General features: G+C 38.4%; 2 protein-coding genes across 2 annotated transcripts in view; one reads left to right on the top strand and one right to left on the bottom strand.

Moving 5' to 3' along the window:
* LOC145467250 (L-threonine ammonia-lyase-like) overlaps positions 1 to 3,974 on the bottom strand; it is a 16,373-nt gene extending 12,399 nt beyond the window's left edge. The window contains exons 1-3 of the mRNA XM_081450801.1: positions 3,155 to 3,974; positions 1,848 to 1,918; positions 1,693 to 1,738 (exon numbers count right to left, since the gene is read on the bottom strand). Of these exons, the coding sequence (XP_081306927.1) occupies positions 1,693 to 1,738; positions 1,848 to 1,918; positions 3,155 to 3,382 (345 nt within the window). The 5' untranslated portion in view covers positions 3,383 to 3,974. The remainder of the gene's footprint in view (positions 1 to 1,692; positions 1,739 to 1,847; positions 1,919 to 3,154) is intronic.
* Positions 3,600 to 11,120, top strand: LOC145467249 (L-threonine ammonia-lyase-like). Its single transcript, XM_081450800.1, has 8 exons — positions 3,600 to 4,019; positions 4,493 to 4,612; positions 5,713 to 5,898; positions 7,630 to 7,685; positions 7,999 to 8,343; positions 9,186 to 9,192; positions 9,724 to 9,866; positions 10,351 to 11,120. The coding sequence occupies exons 1-8, from the start codon at positions 3,600 to 3,602 to the stop codon at positions 10,520 to 10,522; spliced, it is 1,449 nt and encodes a 482-aa protein (XP_081306926.1). The 3' UTR covers positions 10,523 to 11,120.
* The last annotated feature ends 13,150 nt before the right edge of the window (positions 11,121 to 24,270 follow it).

The following is a 24,270-nucleotide window of genomic DNA, read 5'->3' as shown; positions in this document are numbered from 1 at the left end:
AAACTCCGGCCTAATGGGCCACTTGGCTTGTATAAAGACTTTACCTACCTTTACTGCTAACCATACAAGGTCATTTGAAATTGTGTCAACTCAAGTTTTCAAGTTTGTTGTTTTTTCAATGAAAAAAACTAGTAGTAATCGTAGACTAAAGAGTGCGTTCGAGTTTTGGTAGGCTTAGTATGTAAAAAAAAGCAGAAATTCTAGGGACAGCATTTTGTGCCTGAGCTGTTAGGTAGGCGTGAAATTGGTCGCCCTTCAGCAGTGGCGAAAACAAATGAATTGATCGCAAAGCACGTGCATACGAGAGGGTTTGTTCTCGTTTATACATGTATTGTGTAATATTAGTTACTACCGGTCAGTAAAAAACATGGTTTGCAGTCGGAAGGCCGCATTTAGTCCGCAGTCCCCATTTAATACCTGAGTCCGCGCGCGTTTAAGTCCATTCCGTAATGCTTAGTCCTCGTTTTATACATAAGCCTATGTTTTATACCCAGTTCGCAGTCCGTAGTCCGCAGTGCATGTTTTATACCGACCGTGTAAATCGACACCAATCCTGTTCGTTATGTCGGTATGCGAGACGACGTACTTTTAGTATCAAAACTAGGACAATTATTTTGTTTACGAACACGACTTTGAATCGCCTCGGCTTTGGGGTAACAGCTACAGGGCATTTTCACTTCCGAAGCAATGAAACGGAGGACATGTTGATGTACCAAAGCAACCCTGTGGGAGTTGAACTCTTTTCCTATCTAGACACTTTCGTAGGGTTAACGTAACGTAGTTTGTGCACAGAAATCTAGGCCAGCGAAGTGAAACTCGTTTCCTCCTTTGATTTATTCAGCAGAATGCAGCATTGGTTTCGGTCGAAGAGAAGAGGGCACACAACAAGCAGCCAAACTACAGCTTTCTGTTTGTAAGAAAAGTCGTACACATTTCGTGAAGACATGTCTGCAAGGTTTTTAAATGCCATTAATACTGACTTCGAACTTTAAATAAACAACTTCAGTATCCGCTACAGTCCACAATAAGCTTCCTCGACACTCGAACGTCCGCAATACTGCACAACACTCCAAAGAAAGCACATGGACGAACATGGACATGACGTCATTCGCCCCTGAAGAATTTTTTGGGGGGAGGCCAAATTGGTGTCCCCAGATAGATTCATAGATCTCGAATTTTTCTGCATTATGCGATTAGAACTGCGTTCTATCGAACGCAAAAAAAAAAAAAAAAAAAATTGAACAGTACCATATCGGCGATAGGACTTTGCATTTCAAAAAACCTATTATTTCTCGCCTGATAAACTGCTGAATAACTGGATTTAATCCACCAGTCATGAAACTTTACGCAGCATCCACAAACCATTAATAATTCATCGAGTTCAAACAAAGGCAATGAAGACCGCGACGGTGTTTAGATATCTAATCTGAATTAGCATAGATTTTAATGATTTTAATTCTCCGTTTTCTCCCTAGTTTTAGTCTTGATTGAGAAGATATATCAAACACTCTAAATAGTGCTTGACTACATTTCCAAACACCTCAAAGTTCGCCAAAAATACCGTATTTTCAACTCTCTTCTCGGTGTTTGGTAATGTGGTCAAACACGGTCTTTCGTGTTTGATATGTTACGTTAGATATTAAGGATCACAATTAAATAGTGTAACATCTCTTTCTGTATTTTAATACTCACCTCAGATAACAGTAACAAGGAATTCATCGCTCCTCTCTCTTTAAAGCTGAAAACAAATAGCACAAAAAAGTTGACCATGGGTTGTCAATGAAGTTAACGTAGATAAAATATTCATTCATTTGTTTGTTAGTTCGTTTATTTATTCATTTTCTTACCTCCCTGATGGGTGCAAATTTTCTTTCTTGAAAAAAACCTCCATGTTACTCAATTCTGGAATGCTACATTTCTGCAATACATTAAAAAATACAAATATTATAATGACGATTGAAGCTTTTGAGCAATTAATCACATAAAAAAAAGCTAGGGTAACTCGTCTTTTAAGTTTCCGCAGTCACCTGATCTTACAAAAGTCTACAGATATTTAAATACTAAACACCACATATATAGCCGGACTTAAAACCACGTCAAAAATTATTTTTAAAATAACTGTCTAATTTCTCGCGCGCTAATTGGCTCATTTTTATCATCAATAAGAGTACAGACGGATAAAATTTTAATTCATGCAAGCTTTCTAGTTCCTCTTTCAGCTGTCAAACTGTCAACTTTTTAACCAATGAGATTTTATTGACTTTTTTAAGTAGCCAATCAAAAAGCGAGAAAAGCTATCGACAGTGTTCGCGTCACGTTGAATAAAATTCACTTGTCTTTGTTTACGACAAGTTTACGGCGTCTTTTCCCCTCATTTATCCCGGCATTTGACCATTTTGGGGTCTTGTTATTGTAAAAAACAAATTGACGTCAGTTTTTTATTCGTCTGTCCTCTAATTGAAAATAAATTTCGTCATAACATTGGTTCAAAGTTTACTGCGGAACCACTCCCCTGCGGCTTGTTGTTCCACACCCACTACGACAATGTTATGACGCAATTTATCATCAATAAGAGGACAGACGCATAAAAAAACTGACGTTGACTTCTTAAATAACGTGACTTGAAACTACGGCAATAATTATTTTAAAACCCGTGCGCTGAAAAACGTGCAGTGCACGCACGAATAACCTATAAAGTGAAACAGTTCATGGCAATATTAAGGCTGGTTTTCACTAGAGCATAAGCCTAAGCCTAAACAAGGCATGCAGACACAGAATGATGTTGAAAATAAGCGCCTTTTGTTAGAAACTTTCCTTACAAACGGCGCTACTTAACAGCACCTTACTGTTTTGTGTATTTTGCTTAATATCAGTTATGCTAAAGAGCAAGTGCAAACCAGGGGCTCGTTTCTCGAAGGTCCCGAAAAGTTTTCGCACCCGGAAAGCTCAGAGCTGTTTTATTCACATATTCTTAATATGAACAGAAGGTTCCTTCGTACAAGGAGTTTCAGGCGTGTACACCTCTCGGTTTTTAGGTACAGATTAACTAAAAACGGCTTTGCCGGACCGAAAAGTTTCCGGGGCTGTCGAGAAACGGGCCCCAGCTCTTAAAATATGGCACAAAATTCCAGGTTTACCGTTTTGTTAAAGTTACCTCACATGGTGTCTTTCCAACTCCTTTTCGAATTCTGAATGAGGCTGCTACAATATCATCAAACTCTATGCCAACAGGTTTGCTCGTATCACCACCAAAACCCATTTGTTTTAACCTGTTTCTGAGTTCTTCTGAAAACGCGACAGAAGTGCGCGGTTGAGCAAATGGGTTCAGCGATTGGTCATACGGCTCACGAGATTTCCTCCGAGTCTTCAATTCCGTTGCCATTCTATTTTAAATCAAATACCTCGTTTACACGATATTTTCATCGGCCTTCTACTTTTTGATGGAATTTTAATGCTTTGATTCAATCATTGAGTGATCAGAATTGATTACATTTGTGATGTAATCACTTTGGCATTGTCTCGTCAACAATGACGTCGAAACTAACCTTGACGTAACAATCGTGTTTTAAAAATTCCCGCGAGGCGATAGTTTCACAGACATGGAACCAGATTTTGATCCGAAGTTATCGGAAGAAGCTCGTCAAAATAACAATGATGAGCCGACCGCTTTGTTTGCTCAGTCTCTTTGCCTTTCTCTGGATCCGATCCTAGACGATTCAAAACCAAGCCCAACAGAACAGTCCAAGAATAACTCCGAAACAGTTTGTTTTAAGCCGCATACGTCTGGGAAACGACACTCTATTTTAGGAACTGGTAATAGATCTGCTTTTAGAAAACCGAATTTAAGTGAACTGATAGAGAAATATCAGAACGCCAAGGAAAGAGTGAAAGAATGGAACATTGATAAGATGTGGGCCAGCCGCGTTGAACGAGCAAAGAGGAACGCTTTGGCATCGCTTTCCGACATTGTAACTGCCGCGTTCTGGATTCGCGAAGGTGTCCCTAGGACATCATGTGAGGTATAATTATAGCTAGAATAGAACAGTCATGAGGTTTATTTAGCCTACACATATTTCTTTTATGAGGGAAATCACACTAGGACGAGGAAAGTTACTATTTGGGAAGAAACTATTTTGCTACGTCGGCGGAAAAATTAAACACTTAGTTTATTTGAAATAACTTGAAGTTGAATAAGATTGATTAACCACCGTAAAGAAAATTAAAGTCTTATCATAATAACAGGTAAACTTATTTGGTCATTTCATTTTAATCGACTCATCGATCATCAATCGATCAATCGCTCGGCCAGTCGAACACTCTGTCGGCCTATCGGTCGGCGTTCGGCCGGTCGGTCGGTTCATAGGTCAACCGGTTGGTCGGTCGGTCGGTCGGTCGGTCGGTCGGTCGATCGGTCAGTCAGTGACGTGAATCAGACATTTAACTCGGCAGCACGTTTTTTCAGTGTTACCCAAAAGCGATGTTTTGTCCTTAGAGAGCCTCCTCTATTCCGGAGATAGACGAAGTCGATGTGTATTTCAAAAGAGAGTACCAAAACCCTTCAGGCAGTTTTCATGATAGGGGTGCTCGCTATGCATTACTCCGACTACATCAGGTAAGGTCAGACGTTTTTCATTCAAGATCAGGTAACTTAAAAAAGAAGTAAATAGTAAAATAAAGAGAGCATGAAGAGTAATACAGCTGATCTCAAGGTAATCCCTTTTAAGTTATATTTAGATCACTCGCGGATTCGGAAATCCCAGGAGGTTCGAGAAAAAATCCAAACGTGTCACACGATTTTGTTCACGTGGACACGAAAACACCCACGCAACGAAAACATCCACGAAAATATCCACGTAACGTACATGGTGACATTATTCGTGGAAGAAAGAACTTGAGAGGGTTGCCTTGGGGATAAGCTCTATCTTTCTCCCTTCATCCTCTCTTGCAAATAAAGCAACGTGAAATTACGCGGTCAAACCACCTGTTAAAAGAGCAGAACATTTCTGCAAAAGACCTTACCAACCGACCTCCAAAAGTGTGTCATATCTTATTTTCTTAATGGAGCTACATCACGGTTTTCATTGCTTGAAATGTTTAACCTAAAGTTTTCAAGTTCGTCATTTCTAATCCATGTCAATTTTCTCCATCATTTAAAACTATCCTTGTTCCTTAATGGTTTATCATTATCTCTTTGGTGTTCTTCTATCTTGGTGAACTACTATTTTAATTTCAGCATTCCTTCAATTTTAAGGTAATTTTATACAGGTCCAAAACAACTCAGGATGCCATAACTGAGCTCCTTTAAATGAAAAAAAGCACTTGTTACTGGACTGGTCCAACAAATAGTGCTTGTGGGAATACTTCCATAGTTCCACTCGCATAATTTTCCACAGTTTTTTACAAATCAAAAGAAGATGACGGGTAACAGATTTAATCCCGCTAATAACAATCCCTTCAACCCCACTTAAGTTTTTTTGTTTTGTTTTGTTTTGTTTTGTTTTGTTTTTTGTTTTGTTTTAATCATTCCAGTTATCCCAGGAGGGTCTTGAAATGGCGTGGTGACATTATCCTAGGAAAAACTGGGTACCATGTCTAAAAATAACTTGAAAAGGACTATTCTGGAAATAATCAAGGCCTATATAGTGGATTAACTCTCTTATGCTTACTCATTTCAAATTGCATTTGAACTTTTATGGTAACCTATACTTACAGAGTCAAAAGAACCTTGGAGTAATCACTACTTCGTCTGAAAACTTTGCTGTGGCGCTTGCCTACCAAGGGAATTCCCTCGGGATTCCCGTAACTGTGCTTCTACCAGAGAACACGAGTCCTGTTAAAATCAGAATGTGCGAGAAGTATTACGCAGATACCAGGATTGCTGGAGTGGACGAGGGAAAGGTGCTAAATATGATTCTAGTGTCATACTTTCTTAGTTGTAGCAGCCCGAATTTAAGGTTACTTCCCACCTTCGCGAGTGCCCTTCTGGAAAAAAAAATTGTACGCGCGCCAGTTTCAATAAAACCCCAACAAACTATATATCATAAGAAAGCAATTTTAGCAATGTTTTCTTTTAGGAAGTGTCAGGAGGCGGTAAGGCGTGAAACGACCGAGGCTTCTTCTATTGAATTTATTTGGTATCGGATTCCGCAGTAAGGGCAAAATGGCTGCACAGTCTTATTCACAAGCCATCAATCAACAAGTGTGTCGGGCTTTTTCGATATTCTGATTTGTTTTCTAGATATCCACTTCTAAAGTTGGAGTAGCTAAAAATATGCGAGACGTGTTGCATAAATGGACGCCACGGGAAAAATGTGTTAAATATCAAAATTTCCCGACACACTTTGGTTTGTCATTATCTCTGGAATGTTCTGGCGAAATTTCACGAAAATCCGTCAAATCTGCATACCCTATAAATTCGCTCAAAGTGGATGTATTCCTCCAAAAATCAAACGCGAGATTTTAGCTGGTAAAGGTTTGTAAACAACTCGTGCCACGTCCGGAGATTATCACGCCTAATGAAACCGCAAACCAATGGAACAACAGGACCTCCTAGTGTCTATGACAATAGATCAAGATTTCCCGGGAAAAGCATCGCATTGCAACATGTTTTTTTTATCTCGCTCAGTGGAGTTGAATTCAGGATGGCGACGTAATATAATGGCAAAGACGCCTAAGGCAAAGGTAAAGGCAAAACTCGCGCCAAAAAGGTTTAAGGCGGAAAATGTGCCGCTGAAAAACAGGACGTTAAGGAATCGACGGACAGCTTAAGAAATACCCTTATTGCTGAAATGAGTTCCCTTGGGTGGGTTTCATTTTATTCATCACTTCCGCCAGATTCCGAGGAAGAATCTTGTTTGCAGCCTGCACTGAAGTTGACTTTGATTTTTAAAGCTACTTGCTCCAAGGATATTCAAACGCTCCGGATCTTCAGCAGATGTCGAGATTGTTGGAGGCGTTTGGCCAAACCAAGAGCCTTTGTCGCTTTCGGCAAGGTTTTCTTTTCTTTCCTTGACAATATGGAACTTTTTATTTCTTCTTTGGGCCGTTTTTTTTTTTGTTTTCTTTACCCAAGGACTTTTTTCTGCTTTTGATTTTTCCATGGGAGTTAGCGTAAAGAGTTTCCACGCGGGAATTTTTGTCAAGTGCGTGATGTAAATAAAAATATGCAAATGACATGAAATACGGGCAATGAGCGTTTGCCGCGAAAATTTCCCCAGGGTTCTCGCCCGTTGACAAGATTGTGACACCTTCCTAGTTTATTAACTTCATTTGAAAATACGTTTTTTCTAAATAACTCGGCCGCTTTTTGAGATTTTTAATGTTTTTCTTTTGGAAACACTAGATAAAATGACGAACTTAAATTTTGTCAAATAAAAGAAAAAACGATTTTTTTCGGCCTCTGATGGTGGGAAGTAACCTTAAGCTTAGTGCAGCCATTGCAAGTGTATGGTATTAAGTTTCCTTATGCGGAATGCCACTGAGATAAAAAATATCTGCCTTTGTCTTAGTGCATGTAGTTTACTAAACACACATTCTGCCCTTGTAGGAATTAGAATGATGAAAAAAATAGGTTTTCATCATCATTCTTAACTTTTTTTATCATTTCTTTTTGTGTCCAATTCTGTCTAGTTAAGGGAGAGGGCCATAGAAATTGCAAAAGAACGAGGATTGACATTCATAGAGGAGTAAGAATATTTTCTGTTATTGTTTTTTATTTTTTGTTTTACTGAAAATTTCGTCTAAAATTGTAACAATCTTTTCTCTACCTGTTCTGCTAGACACGTAAACTTTATTAAGGTTGAATGAAAGATATATCCTTACGGACTGACAAATTATGGTCTACTCATATTTACCAAACCACATAACAAATCTTACTTATTACTGCGTAACTATGGTTTGTGAAACTCTAGGCAACATGTATACCGATAATGTCATTTTTCATATGACAGTTAAACTCGCCGTTTTTTTTTTTTTTTTTTTTTTCTCAATATCATTCAGAAACAATAATCCGGATGTCGTGTGCGGGCAAGGCACGATGGGATTGGAGATCGTGGACCAGTTGGAAGGAGTCGATGCTATCGTCGTGCCTGTAGGAGGAGGGACTCTACTGGCTGGGACTTGTGTAGCTGTCAAAACTCTGTACCCCTCTATAAAAATAATCGTACGCACCGTTTTCTATAATTCTTATCAAAATGTCTATCACCTGCACAGTATTATAGAGTATTTACTGACCAGGGGACCCTTTTATCATCATCATTTGTCTTTTCTCCTAGGGGAGAATTGGGGCAGAGTAACAGGAAACCCTATACTGAGACAAAAATATGTGATATATACCTCTTACTAGCCGAGTTCGAGGTCTGCACTGTAAGTTACGGATCGAGTTTTTGCCCCATTGATTTATGGCCCAAGCGCGAAGCGCGCGGGCCATAAATCGAAGAGGAAAAACGAGGGTTTGTAACTTACAGTGCGGACCGAGAATACGAGGTTAGTAAGATATATATTTACTGTATATCTATTGTGTGGTTGACGGGATCGGGAACTATTTCTATTCACCCGGAACGGCTTCAAATTTTTGACGCACCTCGAAAGCAAAACGAGTCAATTTGAAATCGTTGTTAATTGATTGACTTTGAAGTCGTTAGCAGGTTTTAATATAGAGTTTCAGAGGTAAAAGAAATCTTTAAACTTTTACTTGCTAAAAAAGTTAAGAACACTTGGCGATATATCACGAAACATTTTGGTAACAAAAACAGCTTTAAATTTTCGTGGTCCGTACAGTAGAGTACGGCCCACTAACTTGACCAATCACGGCGCGCGTACTAACCGAGAGATATAATAAAGTACGGTAGATACATTACGTCATATTTCTGTGACCATTAGTAATGTGATTTGCAGGGAGTGAAAAGCGAAGGAAGACTTGATTTTAAAGAAACCTTCCACGATGGAACGACAACGGTAACATCTGAATCGAATAAATTGAGTTCGGTCGATGGTAAGTCATAGAGTGACATGCCTTGACTTGCTTTTTGGAGGAAACTGGTGTTCCTTAGAGGCATTTTGCAATCAAAAACAAGGCTCGACAAAGGTCAAACGTTAAACTTTTGTTTTAGCCTGATCATTTTTAAATACATCTTACTCGCATGTTTGTGTTGCCTTAAAACTTAACTTGTTGGAATTGCACTCAGTTATCTGGTGAGATTAACTAGTATCGTGCGTCTCTCTTAGATTTGGAATACAGCGAGATTACAGACGCTCCCTTGAAACTCGCCGAGGGTCTTATGGACAAGCGCGTCACTGTAAAGTATGCCCACTTACTTATCCTTTTGTCATCGACGTTTGGTTGCATGTGTAAGGTTCAGTCTGATTTTCAAACCAGAATATGGTACTATTATTGAAACCAGGAGTAATGTAGATTATTCGATTGAGTTTATAACTTGCAAGAAGACTTTAAGTAAGAGTCTAGCAACATCTACAAGTTAATAGCTGTGTAAAGTCTGGCTTAGTACAGTTAAAACTAGTTTAATCACAGAGCTAAGCACTCGTTTATCACTGAGATTTAAAACGTGAAGAAGCAAAGAGTGTGACTAGTGGGAGGGTGGGAAAAACGCAACAAGAACATACGAGACGTAAAGGAGACGATTCCTACTTTTCTCGGATTGTTTCGAGCAAGCACCAAACGTTTATTGAAACAATCAACCCGATCAATTGTTGTTCTTGTTTTTTTTTGTTTTTTTTTTCAGAGAAGACCATATTGCATTAGCTATGCTCAGATTGTTAGAAAATGAGAAAGTAGTTTTAGAAACAAATGGTGCAGCTGGGCTAGCGGCTCTTATTGGAGGATACCTGCCTGAACTCAAGGGAAAACGGTGAGATTAAATACTACACACCTTGAGTATTCCACCAATGAAATGACTTTTCTGCAATCTAACCAGTCCATGATGGGCGAGCTCCTATATATGCACATATCACAGTGTGGTATATCACGGTGTACCCACAAGAAATTCTGAACATCTCCAAAACCCTTCCCAAGATCAACCAATATCACGCGAACATCTGATAATACCTCCGACTATTTTCAGAACTCATCCGAAAGTTTTGGAAGATTTCCGAAGATTGCTTTTGATTGGCGGGAAGTAACTAAATGCTATGATGGAGAACGCAGACTTAAAATATTAGAGTGAAAACACAGCTGTGACAGATGCGCCATACCGCTGTAAAACCTAGACAACCATCGATTTCTTATTAGTCAAATCGCCATGGCACAGAGGAAATAGTTTGCCGCCATCATTTGAATCTTCTTTTATAGTAAAATCTGCATTTAGCAAGTCTTGTTCCTTTCTCATTTTTCAGGGTGGTAGTTGTTCTTAGCGAGGGCAACATGGAGCCCGCACTTCTTCCACGGGTAATTGCCCGAGGGCTCACGACGGATGGAAGACTGGTACGATTTGAGGTTCGGATTGATGATCGGCTGAGTACCATGGCAACGCTGTTGCGGCTGATAACGTCAACAGGGGCTGTGTAAGAAAAGGTTTCCAATCCAAGGAATAAAAACAACGCATTTTTCCTTTTCTATCGTTTGCTCATAGTAATAAGGAATTAAGAAACAACGAACGAAACTCCCAAAAATAAAAACAAAAACATCGGTGGCACGCGAAATCAGCCGCAGCGATGCAAGGCGTTTGTATCAGAAAATTCTCCTACCAACTGAAATAGACTTGTCAGTTGTCTTGGAAATGTAAGTGCGAGGTGTTTAATTTTGTTGTATTTTGGATCTCAACAGTATTAAAGATGTCAGCCAAGAACAGGCGTGGAATGATCCAAGTGTGCTATGTCTACAGGTATCTGCGCTTTTTTTTTTTGTTTTTTGCTTCGTTTAAAATCTAAGGCTGTATCATCATATTCCGAGTTCAGGGCAAAAGACTCCAGAGACGCGCATAAAATAGTGATCGCCAACACTCTCAAAGCTAAGAATTTGATAACTCGCACAACTTAGACACTTGAGGTACACTTGACCACCACTTGAGGTGCAGTGAAATCTGTACCAACCCTGTTCAGCCTGGACTTTTTTTGTCGTTCGTGAACCAGGGGAGAAAAATGTCGTTGACAGCATTACAAGAGTATCCCAGCCTTGATGCCGAATCGCTTCCTAGTCGCGTTTTTTCTTTTTTGCCGAATTTTTATTATGTTTATTCTCTTGCAGGCAAAAGTAATGGTTGAAGTGAGCGACCGTGAACACTCTCGTCAACTTAAGTCTCTCTTAGATCAGAATTTCCAAATCACTTTTTGTAGCTCTGCAGTTAACAACAAGGAATGATACGTCATTGGTGGATCAGTGAAACCAAGAACAGCTTCAGAATAGCTAGAACTACTTGCGGTTGCCTTATTCGTAACTGGAGGCAATATCGCGAAAACAAGGGGAAAAAAAAGGAAACACAAAAAACTGGACATGATGGGCATAAAGAGAGTCGACAGTTAACCACATTGTAGTCTGATTTGAAAACTCGGTTTATGCAGAAGCTCCAAAGTCGACAAAGCTTGTCACACCTCAAGGATGTGATTTGTTGAGAGTAAAATTAAAATTAGAGGCATGTATAGATATCTAGAATTGGTTGCTTTAGTTTTCTGCTCTGTTCTCTCAAATGCAGCACAATATTTAATAATTATAAAAGTTAATTGATTATCAACTTGAAGTTGATGAAGGTGACATGAATTTGTAAACCATAATAGTCAATTTTGAGGGGTGGTTATAGTTTTGTAGAGGCAAGGGAGGGGGGGGGGGGAGTGGAGTGACATTCCGCGCGCTACGAAACTCGACCATTGCTTCCGCATTGACTACTCAGACTCTTGTAAGGTCTAAGGAGATTTTCTTTAAAATAGATATCCTCGCGCACACCTCTCCACCTCAAATTTCTTTCAGTAAATGCCTGGTTTTGGTTTTATAAATTGGGGTTGATTTCAGACTAGTACATGTAATGCTACTAAAAAATGTTTTTTAAATGCCCAGTTGTGATGAAGAAATGATGAATATCTTATACAACGAGTCAAAGCTGGCTCTTTTAAAGGACAAACATGCTCAGTATATACGCGTCTTTATCTTCCAATCTACCTAGGATCCTCTCTGCGACTCGCCTGAGTTTTGCTAGCAAGCGGTATTTCATACCGTGAAATACAGCAGTGTAGCTTTGTTACTTTCTAGGAAAGCTTAGAGAGTACGCTGAAACAAGACTTTGTTTGTAAACAAATGGCACGTTATAATAAATGGCGGCTGAATGCTAAAGAACGTGTGAGAATTAGCTATACTGTGAATCAATATCAAGGCGATCTTTGTTAAAAATAAATGTAGTCATGGCAACATGCCCTGACTATATTCAAAGGCGTCTCATCCACGTAAGCTTGAGTCATATTACACGAGGGAAAATAACTAAATACGCCAATCTGATTGCCTCATCACTGACCCAATATTATCTAAGTATTGGACCGGGCAAAGGAAAAAAAATTAGACATTCACTAGACAATACGAACATTTCGCAGAATGCTATCATATATTCCATTTTATAGTTTGTGGTGCTTAACTTTTTTTTATCAAATAAACTCAGAGAAACTAATTTAATACTTGAAAAGCTAAGAATGTATAATGTTGTCCTTACGCTAAAGAGCATTGCTGCTTCATTTTTCCTCGATCATCGTTTGTATCGTGTAAGTTAATGGGCTGTCTCTTTAACATTATGAATAATTTGTAGTTATTAAAAATTGTCGTTAAATCTTCCTGGGATGATTTTCACAATTTTTCCTTTAAAATACTCTTTCGCGCACACTTTCAAGTAGTTTTATTGTTTGTTCATTTCAAATGCACAGGACTTACGGGTAATTTTGCCGGGTAATTTCTTAATGAATGCATTTAATAAAACCTACTTATGAAGGCTGAGTCGTATTTATCCGGCTTATTTCACCTGCAGCTTAAATTTATCATATTTGATTTGGCCTAACGGCTGTTTAAATTACGCTGGGACAGACTCTAAAGACAGTTTATTTTTTCACCCACGTCTCATTTTAAAAGCACACTCTTTAATAAGAAATGTTTTAAATGGTTAGGAGGTTTTAAATCGATTTATTACTGCTGCACCGTTAAATTGTCACATTTGACTTGGCCTAGCAGCTGTTTTACGCTAGAAAAAGGTATATTTTTCACAGACACAACATTTTAAAACCGCAACCTTATTATAAAATAAGTCTTTTAATGGTTGAGGAACTTTTAATCCGGTTTATTTTAGGTGCATCTTTAAATTATCACATTTGATTTGGCCGAAAACACGAGCTTATCTTTTGAAAAACGTGTCTTTTTACGCCGCGTCCACACTACGTCGGAGGAATTTGAAAGCGTTGTTAATTTCTACGGTTAGGTCTACCGTCCACACTAATCCCTCACGAAAACGGAGCTTTTCCTAAACGCTCTTCAAACCGGAGGAATTTGAAATCACCGGCTTTTCGTTTTCGTGTGGACGGAAAACATTTTGAAATCGGAACTTTTCGAAAACGAGTTTTCCACCAACTCAAATTCGAAATGACCAGTGGTTGTTGCGTTTCCAAATTTCTCCGGCGGGGTGCGGACGGAAAACATTTGATGCGTTTTCAGAGTGAAACTTCGGTTTTTAAATTCCTCCGGCGTAGTGTGGATGGGGCCTTGATAGCGCAACCTTTGTTTGATGGATAAATAAGACAAATCGTACTTGAACAATACGATTCCGGCTTTTGAGTTGTTCCTGATGGTTTAACACGTGCTTGTTCGAAGCCTTTATTTAGTTGATTTTTGCGCGCCGGTTTTCCAGCAAATCGATCGCCAGGAACAGGTTGATATAACACAAAGCGCTACTATTACAAAAAAGAAATTGAAATAGTGAAACAGTCAGAGAAAATTGACTTAGACAATATGATCAACTGGATTAACGCAAACTCTAATGTACATGTATGTATTAAAACACGTCTGGATGATATTGAGCGCTATGAAAAAACGCGACTTTTACAAAACCATTTACTGGTTTGATAATTTATTTTGTATCAAAACGTCAATGCTATATTGAACAAGGCAAAAAACGTGATTTAGAGCGCGGAATCTATTTCCTCTTGTGACACAAACAGTATTTTCCTTTCCGTTTCTTTGGTAAATGTTTCATTCGTCCATTACACCAGAACTGGAAAGGTTTGTTCATCCCTGAGCGTGCCTATCACTGTCACTAACTTCATTAAAATGGCTTCTGCGTGGATTTTTCTTCAGTATGCTGAGTGTTTTGCCGGTGGATTTCTAACTTCTTATCTGTTGTGCTCGCGATCGCCGAAGAAACTCGTGGAAAAAGAAGAGATCATTGCATCCGACATTGATCAAACAGAGATTGTTGTGATCTCGGAGGAGGAAGCTGTAACGAAAATGACTGATGTAAGGAATGATCATAGCTACGAGAAAATTGCGAATGGAAAACAACAGGGACAAGGGAAACAGAACCGAGAAGAAGCGAAGAGTGAACAAGAACAATATGCAGAACAAGTAAAGGGAGATAAAAACACTGAGTAGTGATCAAGTAGACAGACAATCCAAAAAAAATATGTATATAATTTAATGATTGAATGTCGCATGCATGCAGCCCGAATTAACTCGAAAACACAAAACTCAACCTAGGTCCCACAATCGACTGAGTCTTTTTTATATTATTAGATATTAGAGGGTACTTTTCACTGCGTGTTGCAAAGTGTCGCATTGGAAATAGTTCAGAGTAATCGATTTCTAGACATGCTTGGAGAGACTTGGAGAGTATGCAATATGTCAGATTTTGTATGTAAACAGTACGTTCTAATAAATACATGGCGACGAAATGCCCAAGAAATTGGTGGACCAGGTCATGAAATAATAGCAGGGTAATGTTTTTTAAATATCCCGCATTGCAACAATTCATAGACGACGGCGAAAGATTATAACACGCGCGACTGGACAATAACCAATTTAGATAATTCGGCGGAACAACTTCTGGATGGTCTAGTATTCTTTATGTCTTAAAAAGACCTGGTGATAAAATTTTCGAATGCAGGACAGTTTTCAAAATAAAACACTTCAGCTTACTCTATGTCAAGTACCATGCATTATATGAATTAACAGCACCACAGAAGACTTTATTCTTCCAAAGCAAACACGGACTAACTTCGTTTCTTAACTGGTAACACCGCCCGATAAGTTTTTTTAAACGAGAATTTTTTGCACAGTCTATCCCAAATGACAATTGTCCGAGAATTTTATAAAATTTAAAGATAAAAGTTATATAGCCATCTTAATAATTAGCTCTCAGAAACATGCATTTGTTATTAAATTAAAAAACTGTACTCCTGTTTTCCCCGCCCACACAATGAACCATTTTCCATTCACATTTGGTCATGTGCAATACATGACGACTTTCTTCAAATGTTCGCAAGGGCGCGCGACTTTAACAAGATAAGCTCTAAAGTATGGCTCGCTGTTTAGCCCTGTTTACGAAATTTTTTTGGGAGAAAATGTCATGAAACTAAAAGATGATAAACATGCGTCAATCGTTTACTGACAAGTTCATTTGCAAATCTTTGTGGACGTCTGATATTCACAACGTTACACGTCCACATTTATAAGCTCTACCAACTCAAGATCGATCATCCTCCAAAAACTAAAACAAAAGGAACAATACTTAAAAAAAGTCCTTCCGTTTTATGTTTTCATGGATGTATTTAATAACAACTTCATTTAATGATAAATTTTTAATTTAGTGTATTTTATCTGTCCAACGAGCTGTTTGACGCCAAAACATGAGTCTGTTTTTCACTCACGTTTCATTTTAATGGCCAACTTTGCTTGTTACTAAAGACCAAACGATGAAATGGCCAGGTCTGCTTTCCAGGGTTTTTGATAGGTTAACACAAACCGTTAAACAGAAAACGCCACAATTAATATATTTAGAAGAACAATAAAAAAGTGATGTTAGTAACGCCTAAAGTGTATCGGTCACAACATAAAATGTGGCTCCTTAAAAAAACATCTATTTCCTTTAGCGGAGCAAATTTTTTGCCATTCGCGTCTTTTCAAAGCGATGCGATTTTAATGATTCTTTGTTGAACCAAAACGGATCAAAAATTCGCGTTCAAATTATCGTTTCAAAGTTGTTTCCTCGTCCACAATAAAACGTTAAAAAAATTAGACAGGCAATAAAGAAAACGCCACAAGCATTTTTTATGCATGCGCATGTGAATTTTGCTGTCCACACTATTACGTTAGGGCTCCTTTTTCAGATGTCTCCAATCTGGACAGCGTTTTCAAATTTATGCATTTTAGATGAAAACAATGAACGTTTTCGATCGTTGTAATGCGGACAATGGGCGAAAAGGCATCAAAGGTTTCTTTTGTTTACGGGGCCTCCTTGGCAGTTTGGGTGTGGTCAGCCGACGATGATATATACCGGTAGCGAGTGTTGAAAATGCACACCTTTTGATGCCTTTTTGTCTATCGTCTACACTACAACGATCGAAAACGTTCATTGTTTTCAACGCATATATTTGTTAATGTTGTCCAGAGTTAAGACATTTGTAAAACGGAACTCCATCGTAATAGCGTGGACAGCAAAATCGGAACATTTCGAAAACGTGAACGTCATTCACATCTTATGCGCATGCGTAAAAGATGGCTGTGGCGTTTCCCCATTGGGTGCCTACATTTTTTGAAGGTGTCAGCGTGGACAAAGAAACAACTGAAAAACGGTAATTTGGACGCGAATTTTATTCATCCATTTCGATACGAAAACGAATCATCGAAAACACATTGTTTTCAAGACCCGTTAGTGTGGACAGAGCCTGAGAAGAGCTCAGGGGAAGCCAGTGACAGTGACAGGCAAACGTTCAGAATGAAGAAACCTCTTACTGCGCGTGAAAGGGACAAATCAAAAAAATTTATATATTAAAGAAACGACTGGCAAAATATTTGTACCCGCCAAAAGAAATAGCAGTTATCGTTTATAAGTCACGTTTTTTTTGTAGTGCTCAATATATTTAAGACGTTCTAAATTCATTAGTTTTGACGTTTCCTGTCAAATAGTTTGTGTTAACCAGTCAAAAGCACGGCCTCAGGCCGACTATAACAGACTTGTCAATTTCGTGGTGGGTCTCATTTCCTCATTAAGTGGCGATAGAGATGCGCTCTTTAAATGAAACGTGTGTGAGAAATAGACTCATCATGTTTTGACGTCAAACAGCTGTTAGGGCAAATAAGATAGGCTAAATTAAAAATTTAACAGCTGAAATAGACGGCATTATAGACCAACCCATTAAAAAAAGTTGTTATTAAATATATTCATGAAAACATTGCATGGAAAGACTTTCCTTAAGTATTGTACATTTTGTTTTAATTTCTGGAAAATGATAGAGTTTATAAATGGTCGCGAGTTATGGATATCAGACGAGTAAAATTGAGCAGCTAAATTATGGTTGTTAAAGATTTAAATATGAATTTTTCCGTGAAAGATTACACTTGTTTTTAAAGAATATATTTTTTAAGAATATCGAGCGAGGCTGAAATTTGCGAAATTTTACGAATATTTTAAGAACAAATTTGGGGCTGGGAATGTGAAAAAAATATAGAGTTTTTTGTGTAAATACAATACAATTATATGTTTTTAGCTGGGCCGTATAAACTTATTCTTTTCTCTAAACGGCAAAACTGGCCAAAAGCAACAAAAACTGAACAGCAATAGTTGTATGTTCAATGCTAAAAGGATTTCTGCAAGACGTTATGTGCGTCATATCGGGCTTTAATGCCCGCAGGCTGGCTCCAAAATTACTTCCACACTATCCAGACACCAATTGCAAATACATTCGAAAACAGAAATGTGATACGCTACAATCTAAGAATATTCACAAGAATATTCTCAGCCTGAAATTAAAACAGCAGAAAAATAAAAATATTCAGCCGAAAAGCAACATTCTTATAAAAAGAGGTGACACGTGTTTATCATCCTTTAGTTTCAAAAAATTTTCTCTCAAACGTATCACGTAAACAGTGAGCCCTACTTTGGAGCTTATCTTTTGAATATCACGCGCCCTTGCAAACAAAAAAAAAAAATCATGTGTTTCACAAATGTCCGTGGGAAATAGTTAATTGTGTGGGCGGGAAAAATAGGAGTACAGTTTTTGATATCAAATGAATGTTTTTGAGAGCTGATTACTGAAATGGCTACATACTTTTCATCTTTGAATTTTTGAAAATTTTCGGCAAGTTGTGACTTGGGATTCACGTATGAAAAAATTCTCATTTAAACCTTCCCAATTTTTCCGTAGGAAAAAAAAGATAGCTGCAGTACATTTTCCCATAATACCAAGCGAACCTTACGCAGCCCAGAAAGAACTTTTCTGTACGCGTTTATGAGCATTATTAAGAATTTCGTGCGCTAATATAAGAATTATGGGTAAGGATACCAGTCGCCATCTTTTTTTTTTTTTTTACGAACCTTAATGTACCAAAATACGCGTGGACGATATTGAGCAACACGAAAAACGTGACTTTAACAAAACCATCAACAGGTTCAATAAAATTTATTTAAAAAAAAAACGTAAAAGCTATATTGAACAAGGCAAAAAACGTGATTTGGACAAAGGAATCTATTTCCTCTTGAGAAGCGAACAGTATTTTCTTTTCCGCTTCTTTTGTAAAATTTTTAAGTCTTCCATTTCAGCCGAACTGTGGGGAAGTTTTCATCTCAGTGCCTGTCAGTGTCACTGACTGCATTAAAATGGCTTCTGCGTGGATTTTTCTTCAGTATGCTGAGTGTTTTGCCAGTGGATTTCTAACTTCTTATCTGTTATGCTCGCGATCGCCGAACAACCGCGTCGAAAATGAAGAGAACTTTCTATCCGACATTGATCGAACAGAGATTGTTGTGATCACGGAGGAAATTACAGCCAAAATGACTGATTTAAGGAATGATTATACCCACGGAGGAATTGCGGATGGAAACCAAAAAGAACAAGCGAAACAGAACCGAGAAGAAGCGAAAAGTGAGCAGGAAGGACAAGAAAATGAAGATAAAAAACATTGAGTACTGAACACGGAGAGAAAATTCCACTAACAATAATTTAATGCTATATTTTTGCAACTCAACTTAATGCGAAGACACATAAATGAAAACTCGATCAACGGTCCGCATTCGACTGGTTTTTTATATATTTCTTGATGTTAAAGGATACGTCATGTTGTAAAACTTCGCATTTAAAACAGTGCAAATTAATCGTTTTCTAGGAAAGATCTTGGGGAGTACGATACAACAAGTAAGATTTTGTTTGTAAATAGTACGTTCTAATAAACGCACTGCCGGCTTAATGCCAAAAAATTTTCGTGTATAAGGTCATGAAATAATTAGGTTAAAAGAGCAACACTTAAAAAGCCCCCATGTTAACAAGTCATCTACGACAGTGCTAGTGGGAGGCGCGGTGGCCTCATGGCCGTTCGCTCGTTCGGGAGCGAGCTGTCCGGGTTCGCGCCCTGGTCGGGGACACTGTGTTGAGTTCTTGGGCAAGACACTTAACTCTCACAGTGCCTTTCTCCACCCAGGAGTATAAATGGGTACCGGCGAATTATTTGGGAAACCTAACAAATTGCGGGGGAGTGACCTGCGATGGACTAGCATCCCATCCAGGGGTAGTAGAAATACTCCTAGCCGCTTCATGCTACAGAAACCGAGATAAGCTCCGGCAGCTATGAGCCATTCGGCTCCAAGACGGCTTCACTTTCTACGACAGTGCCAGGCTATATCAAGTGCACGAGGGGGCAATAAAAAGATCAGACAATCGGAATAACTTATAACTGGTCTAATATTTTCTACGTATCAGACTGGGTGACACTTTAATTTACTTCATATCAAATATCTTGAATGAAAAGTATTAGCAGCACCACGGGAGAGATCAGACGATGAATACCACCTGATAAGATTTAAATTAGTTTGTTTTTTTTTTTTGTTTGCACATGGGAATTCCAAGTCACAATTTTAAGAAGAAAAATTTCTAAAAATTAAATATAAAATGTGTATAGCCATCTCATTAATCAGCGCGTAAGAAACACATATGCGAATACTCTCATTTTTTCCCGCCTACCCAATTAACAATTCCCCATCCACATTTGTAAAACACATGATTTTTTTCAAATATTGGCAAGGGCGCGTGACTTTCACAAGATTAACTCCAAAGTATAGCTTGCTGTTTACCATATACTTTTTCCTTAGTCAGCAACGTCAAAAACAAACAGACAAAACAAAAGAGGAAGCTTATTTTACACAGTTCCAACGGGGTTTGGGGTCCGAGTGAGTTTTTTTGTTTTTGTTTTTGTTTTTTCTTTTTTTTTGTCAGTTGGGATTTTCCCACATTTTTTACAGTGAAATGGGGAATGCCAGCCTATATTTTCGAGAAACGTGTTTTGGTAAACTTTCGTAAGCAGTAATTTACCGTTCATTGAACAGAATAGAGTTTTTAATTTGTTGTCAAATTTGATTTTGTAAAAAAATACGATCAACGTCATGTGTCTACTCATACCATTAATTTAATGTCCTCTTCAGTTAAGAAATAAATAATAAAGCAAAACTTTTAAACGCTTGAACTCTTTGAAATAATTTTGAGAAGAACATTCCACGAAACTAGATGATAAACAAGTGCCAATCTTTCACGGATAAGTTCATATGCAAATTTTGTACCCCATAAATTAGCTGCTTAGATTCGCCCGTCTGTTTTTCATAAACACGCCCACATTTACAAACTAAACCAACTCAAGGTTGGTTTAAGCCTACACGCGCATCTTCCAGCAATTAAAACAAAACGCAAAGTTCTTCGAGGTAATCCCCGCGTGTAATGTTTTCATAAATGTATTTAATAACAATTTCTTTTAATGGTTGGGGTCTACAATTACTTCTATTTCAGCCGGTAATGTCTAAATTCAGTGTATTTTATTCGCCCTAGTCGCTGTTTGACGCCAAAACACGACTTTACTTTCCACACACGTGTCATTTTAAAAGCGCAACCTTTAATATACACTACTTCTAATGGTTGGGAGGTTTTAGTTTGTTTTTTTTTAGCTGCACCATTAAATTAACACATTTGAGTTGGCCTAACAGCTGTTTTCTGCGAGAATACGATTGCTCTTTGTCTGTCATTATCTGATAGATAAATAAGACAAATTATTAAATAGAAGTCTGTTTTTTTTATTCGAACTTGGAGCCGTGTTTCCGATAGATTATCACAAACCGTTGCACAAAAGCCCCAAAAGATATTTAAAACAGCAAAAGAAAAGTGATTTTAGCAACACCTAAAATACATTGAGCACAACAAAAAACCTGACGTAAACAATAGCATTTGTTGTATGTATGGCTGGCGTTTAGTCGAATCTAACGCGCGCTGGCATTGTTTGATTTATGATCACGTGGCAATGGCTAAATCTAAATTACTCCCCCTTTGAGATGCGCCTGCAGGGGATCGTGGTAATAGTATTTATCATCTTGGACGGAATATTTGTCGTGATGAATATAATTACCACTAGGGTTTCCATAAACGATAGTAACGATGCGGCACATTCTGTTTTGTGTACAAACATGGTTCAGATTACTATGTGCTTTTTTGTCACGATCCCTTGTCACACCTCGCCATCAATGCGTCATCATGCATGAAATAGTGATCTGAACTATGTTTGGACATAAAACGATACACATCAACCTCCCCTTTACCAGATCGCGAAAATCGAAAGACGTGGAAATTGTCGGAGCAGAAATCTAACTTATAACTTCTGTACTGGTACGCATTGAATGTCTGTGAAATGTTGACAGACTGTGTCGATGACGCGTCCATCGCAATGTGTAAAAATACTAGCGTTTTAGCTTAAATTCATGTTTGAAAAAGAACAAAACGCAGCATATATGAAATTAACGTGTTCTACGGTTTTCGTTTGTTTTATTTATTCTACAAGCTTTAGTAACGACGATTTCCCTTCATTTAAGAGTTAGACCAGGGAGGAGAGACTGCTAAGAAATCACATACTAAGTTTGAAATTAGGATGTCGCAATTAATCGTCCAGATTTACAAACTTTCACATGCGTGAGAGCGGGGCTGTCAATCAAATCAATCACCACCAATGAGGGATTCTAGCTACTGATTAACAGGGGAACACATCTGAGATTCATGAGTGATTGCGAGCTGTGTAGATTAACTAAAAAACAAGTACCAAGATAAACTGATAAGAGTATGACAAAGCACTTTAGATCTAAAGCAGGTTTTTCAGCTCTAAAAAAAGATGGCCCCAAGAGTACATTCTACTATAGGAAGTCTTTTAGCATTCATTTTCCTCGGAATTATCGGAGGAACTTTCTCTGTTGCGTTACACTTTAATTTGCGGTCCATTTCTACAAATCACCGAGCCTCGTATTTCTTCTTCGAACTCCAGGGACTGTACTACTCTATGTAGTTTTTATGGCTTTCCTTTCTCATCGAGACAGCGAAGTCAAGGAAATATTCCGCAACAACTTCAGAACTGCAAATACTGAATTACCGCAAATTTGCTGTGATGGGTTTGGTTCAGTTAGGTGTACCATTAAATTGAACGTTGTTTATTTTTCGTTTCTTTTGTCTACTAAAATCTCGCGTTTGACTCATAAGAACAATTCTTCTGGAATTTGTTATATAAAATCGAATATATCTATTTAGCCAAGCCTAACAGCGGAGTTCCTGATTGCAGTAAGTTAACCTGGCTTTAGCCTGAGGTCCAATCGGAAACCAGTACCTGGTCAGCGGTCAACTTTAAAAAAAAGTGACCTCGACAAGCTGAAAACTTAAGTCTGCGATATGGTCACGATACTGATCAGCGGATACCTTGTTTTGACAATTATTAGTTGACCATAACTAAACATGGTTGTGCAATATCAAAGATGCACGAAGTAACCCAATGCTGTGTCTCGGTCAACCTGGAGTATAACCGCGTTTGTTGTCGTGCGTAAGCCGTCTACACGAAAAACGTTCAACAACGTAGACACGGAATAAGGAAACACCACAACCACCTTACGCATGCGCAAGTAAGGGGAATGATGCTAACGTTTAAGAAATGTTCCGATTTCGCTGTTCACACCATTTCGATAGTAAATCTTTCCACTCTGGTTTGCGTTAACAAAACTATGCGTCTTTGATGATGACGACAAACGTTGTCGATATTCAGTGTACAATCGAACCTCCTCACAACGGCTACCTTGGGGAGAGAAGAAAGAGGGCGTTGTAGAGAGGTGGCCGTTATGGGGAGGTAGGGGTGTAATATGACATATTCTTTTGGGGGTGCAACATTTTTATCTTTAACCCGTTAACTAGCAATCGTACGTTTTCTTACGATTGAGGGGTCATGCACTTTGTACCACTTGTGACGTCATCAATTAAGGCGTCAATAGATGTTCTTGATAAGCAGACAATAGACCTAGGATAGATCTATCCGCACAACTGCCCGATTTGAAAATCAACCGCATTCTGACCGTAGATAATTGAAAAAAGGTGAGCAGTTTTTGATGCAAAATTGGTGGTAAAATGGCCCATTGCGCCTAAAATCGATCAAGGTTCCATTTCAAGACTTTAAAACCTCAGGGAAATATTGCTCTTCGGTAAGAAATTGCTTTTTTTAGCAAAGTTGAGGCCAATTTAGGTTCGTGGCAGCCAAAAAAACGAGCTAAAGGTAAAGAAAAAAACAGCATTTTTTGAGGAAATTTGCCAGTTAACGGGTTAACACACGCTTATTGAAGCATGGAAATACATAAAATCAAAAATATATCAATAAACCAGAAACAAAGACCGATGACGCACGATATGGATCAAGTTTCGTCACCTTTTACAGTAGACAAATCAGGTTTTTTTGTGCAGTTTGTTAGTCGTTGATCGATTAACTGGCCGTTGTCGAGAGATTATTTGAACGCTCGAGACGCGATTCAGTGGCCGTTGTGTGGCCGTTTCAGCGAGCTTAAACTAAAGGTGAATACATAGACCTCCCACCGAGAGGTGGCCGTTAGTGGAGGTTTGACTCCCTGTAGTAGACGACGGTAGGAGAAAACGCTTCAAAAAGCGTGCATTGTCAAACGAAAACGCATTGGTGTGTACGGGGCCTCAAATACGCTGAGGGTTTGCCAACCCCAGCCCGGCAAAATGGCTCTTTCAACTACAAGGCACTATCGTAATTATGAGCGTATAAATTATTCATATACTTTTGAA

Source organism: Orbicella franksi, chromosome 14 (assembly GCF_964199315.1).
Source record: "Orbicella franksi chromosome 14, jaOrbFran1.1, whole genome shotgun sequence".
Taxonomy (NCBI): Eukaryota; Metazoa; Cnidaria; class Anthozoa; order Scleractinia; family Merulinidae; genus Orbicella; species Orbicella franksi.
The sequence above is the reverse complement of the archived record's forward strand: the minus strand, read 5'-3'. Positions and strand labels throughout refer to the sequence as shown.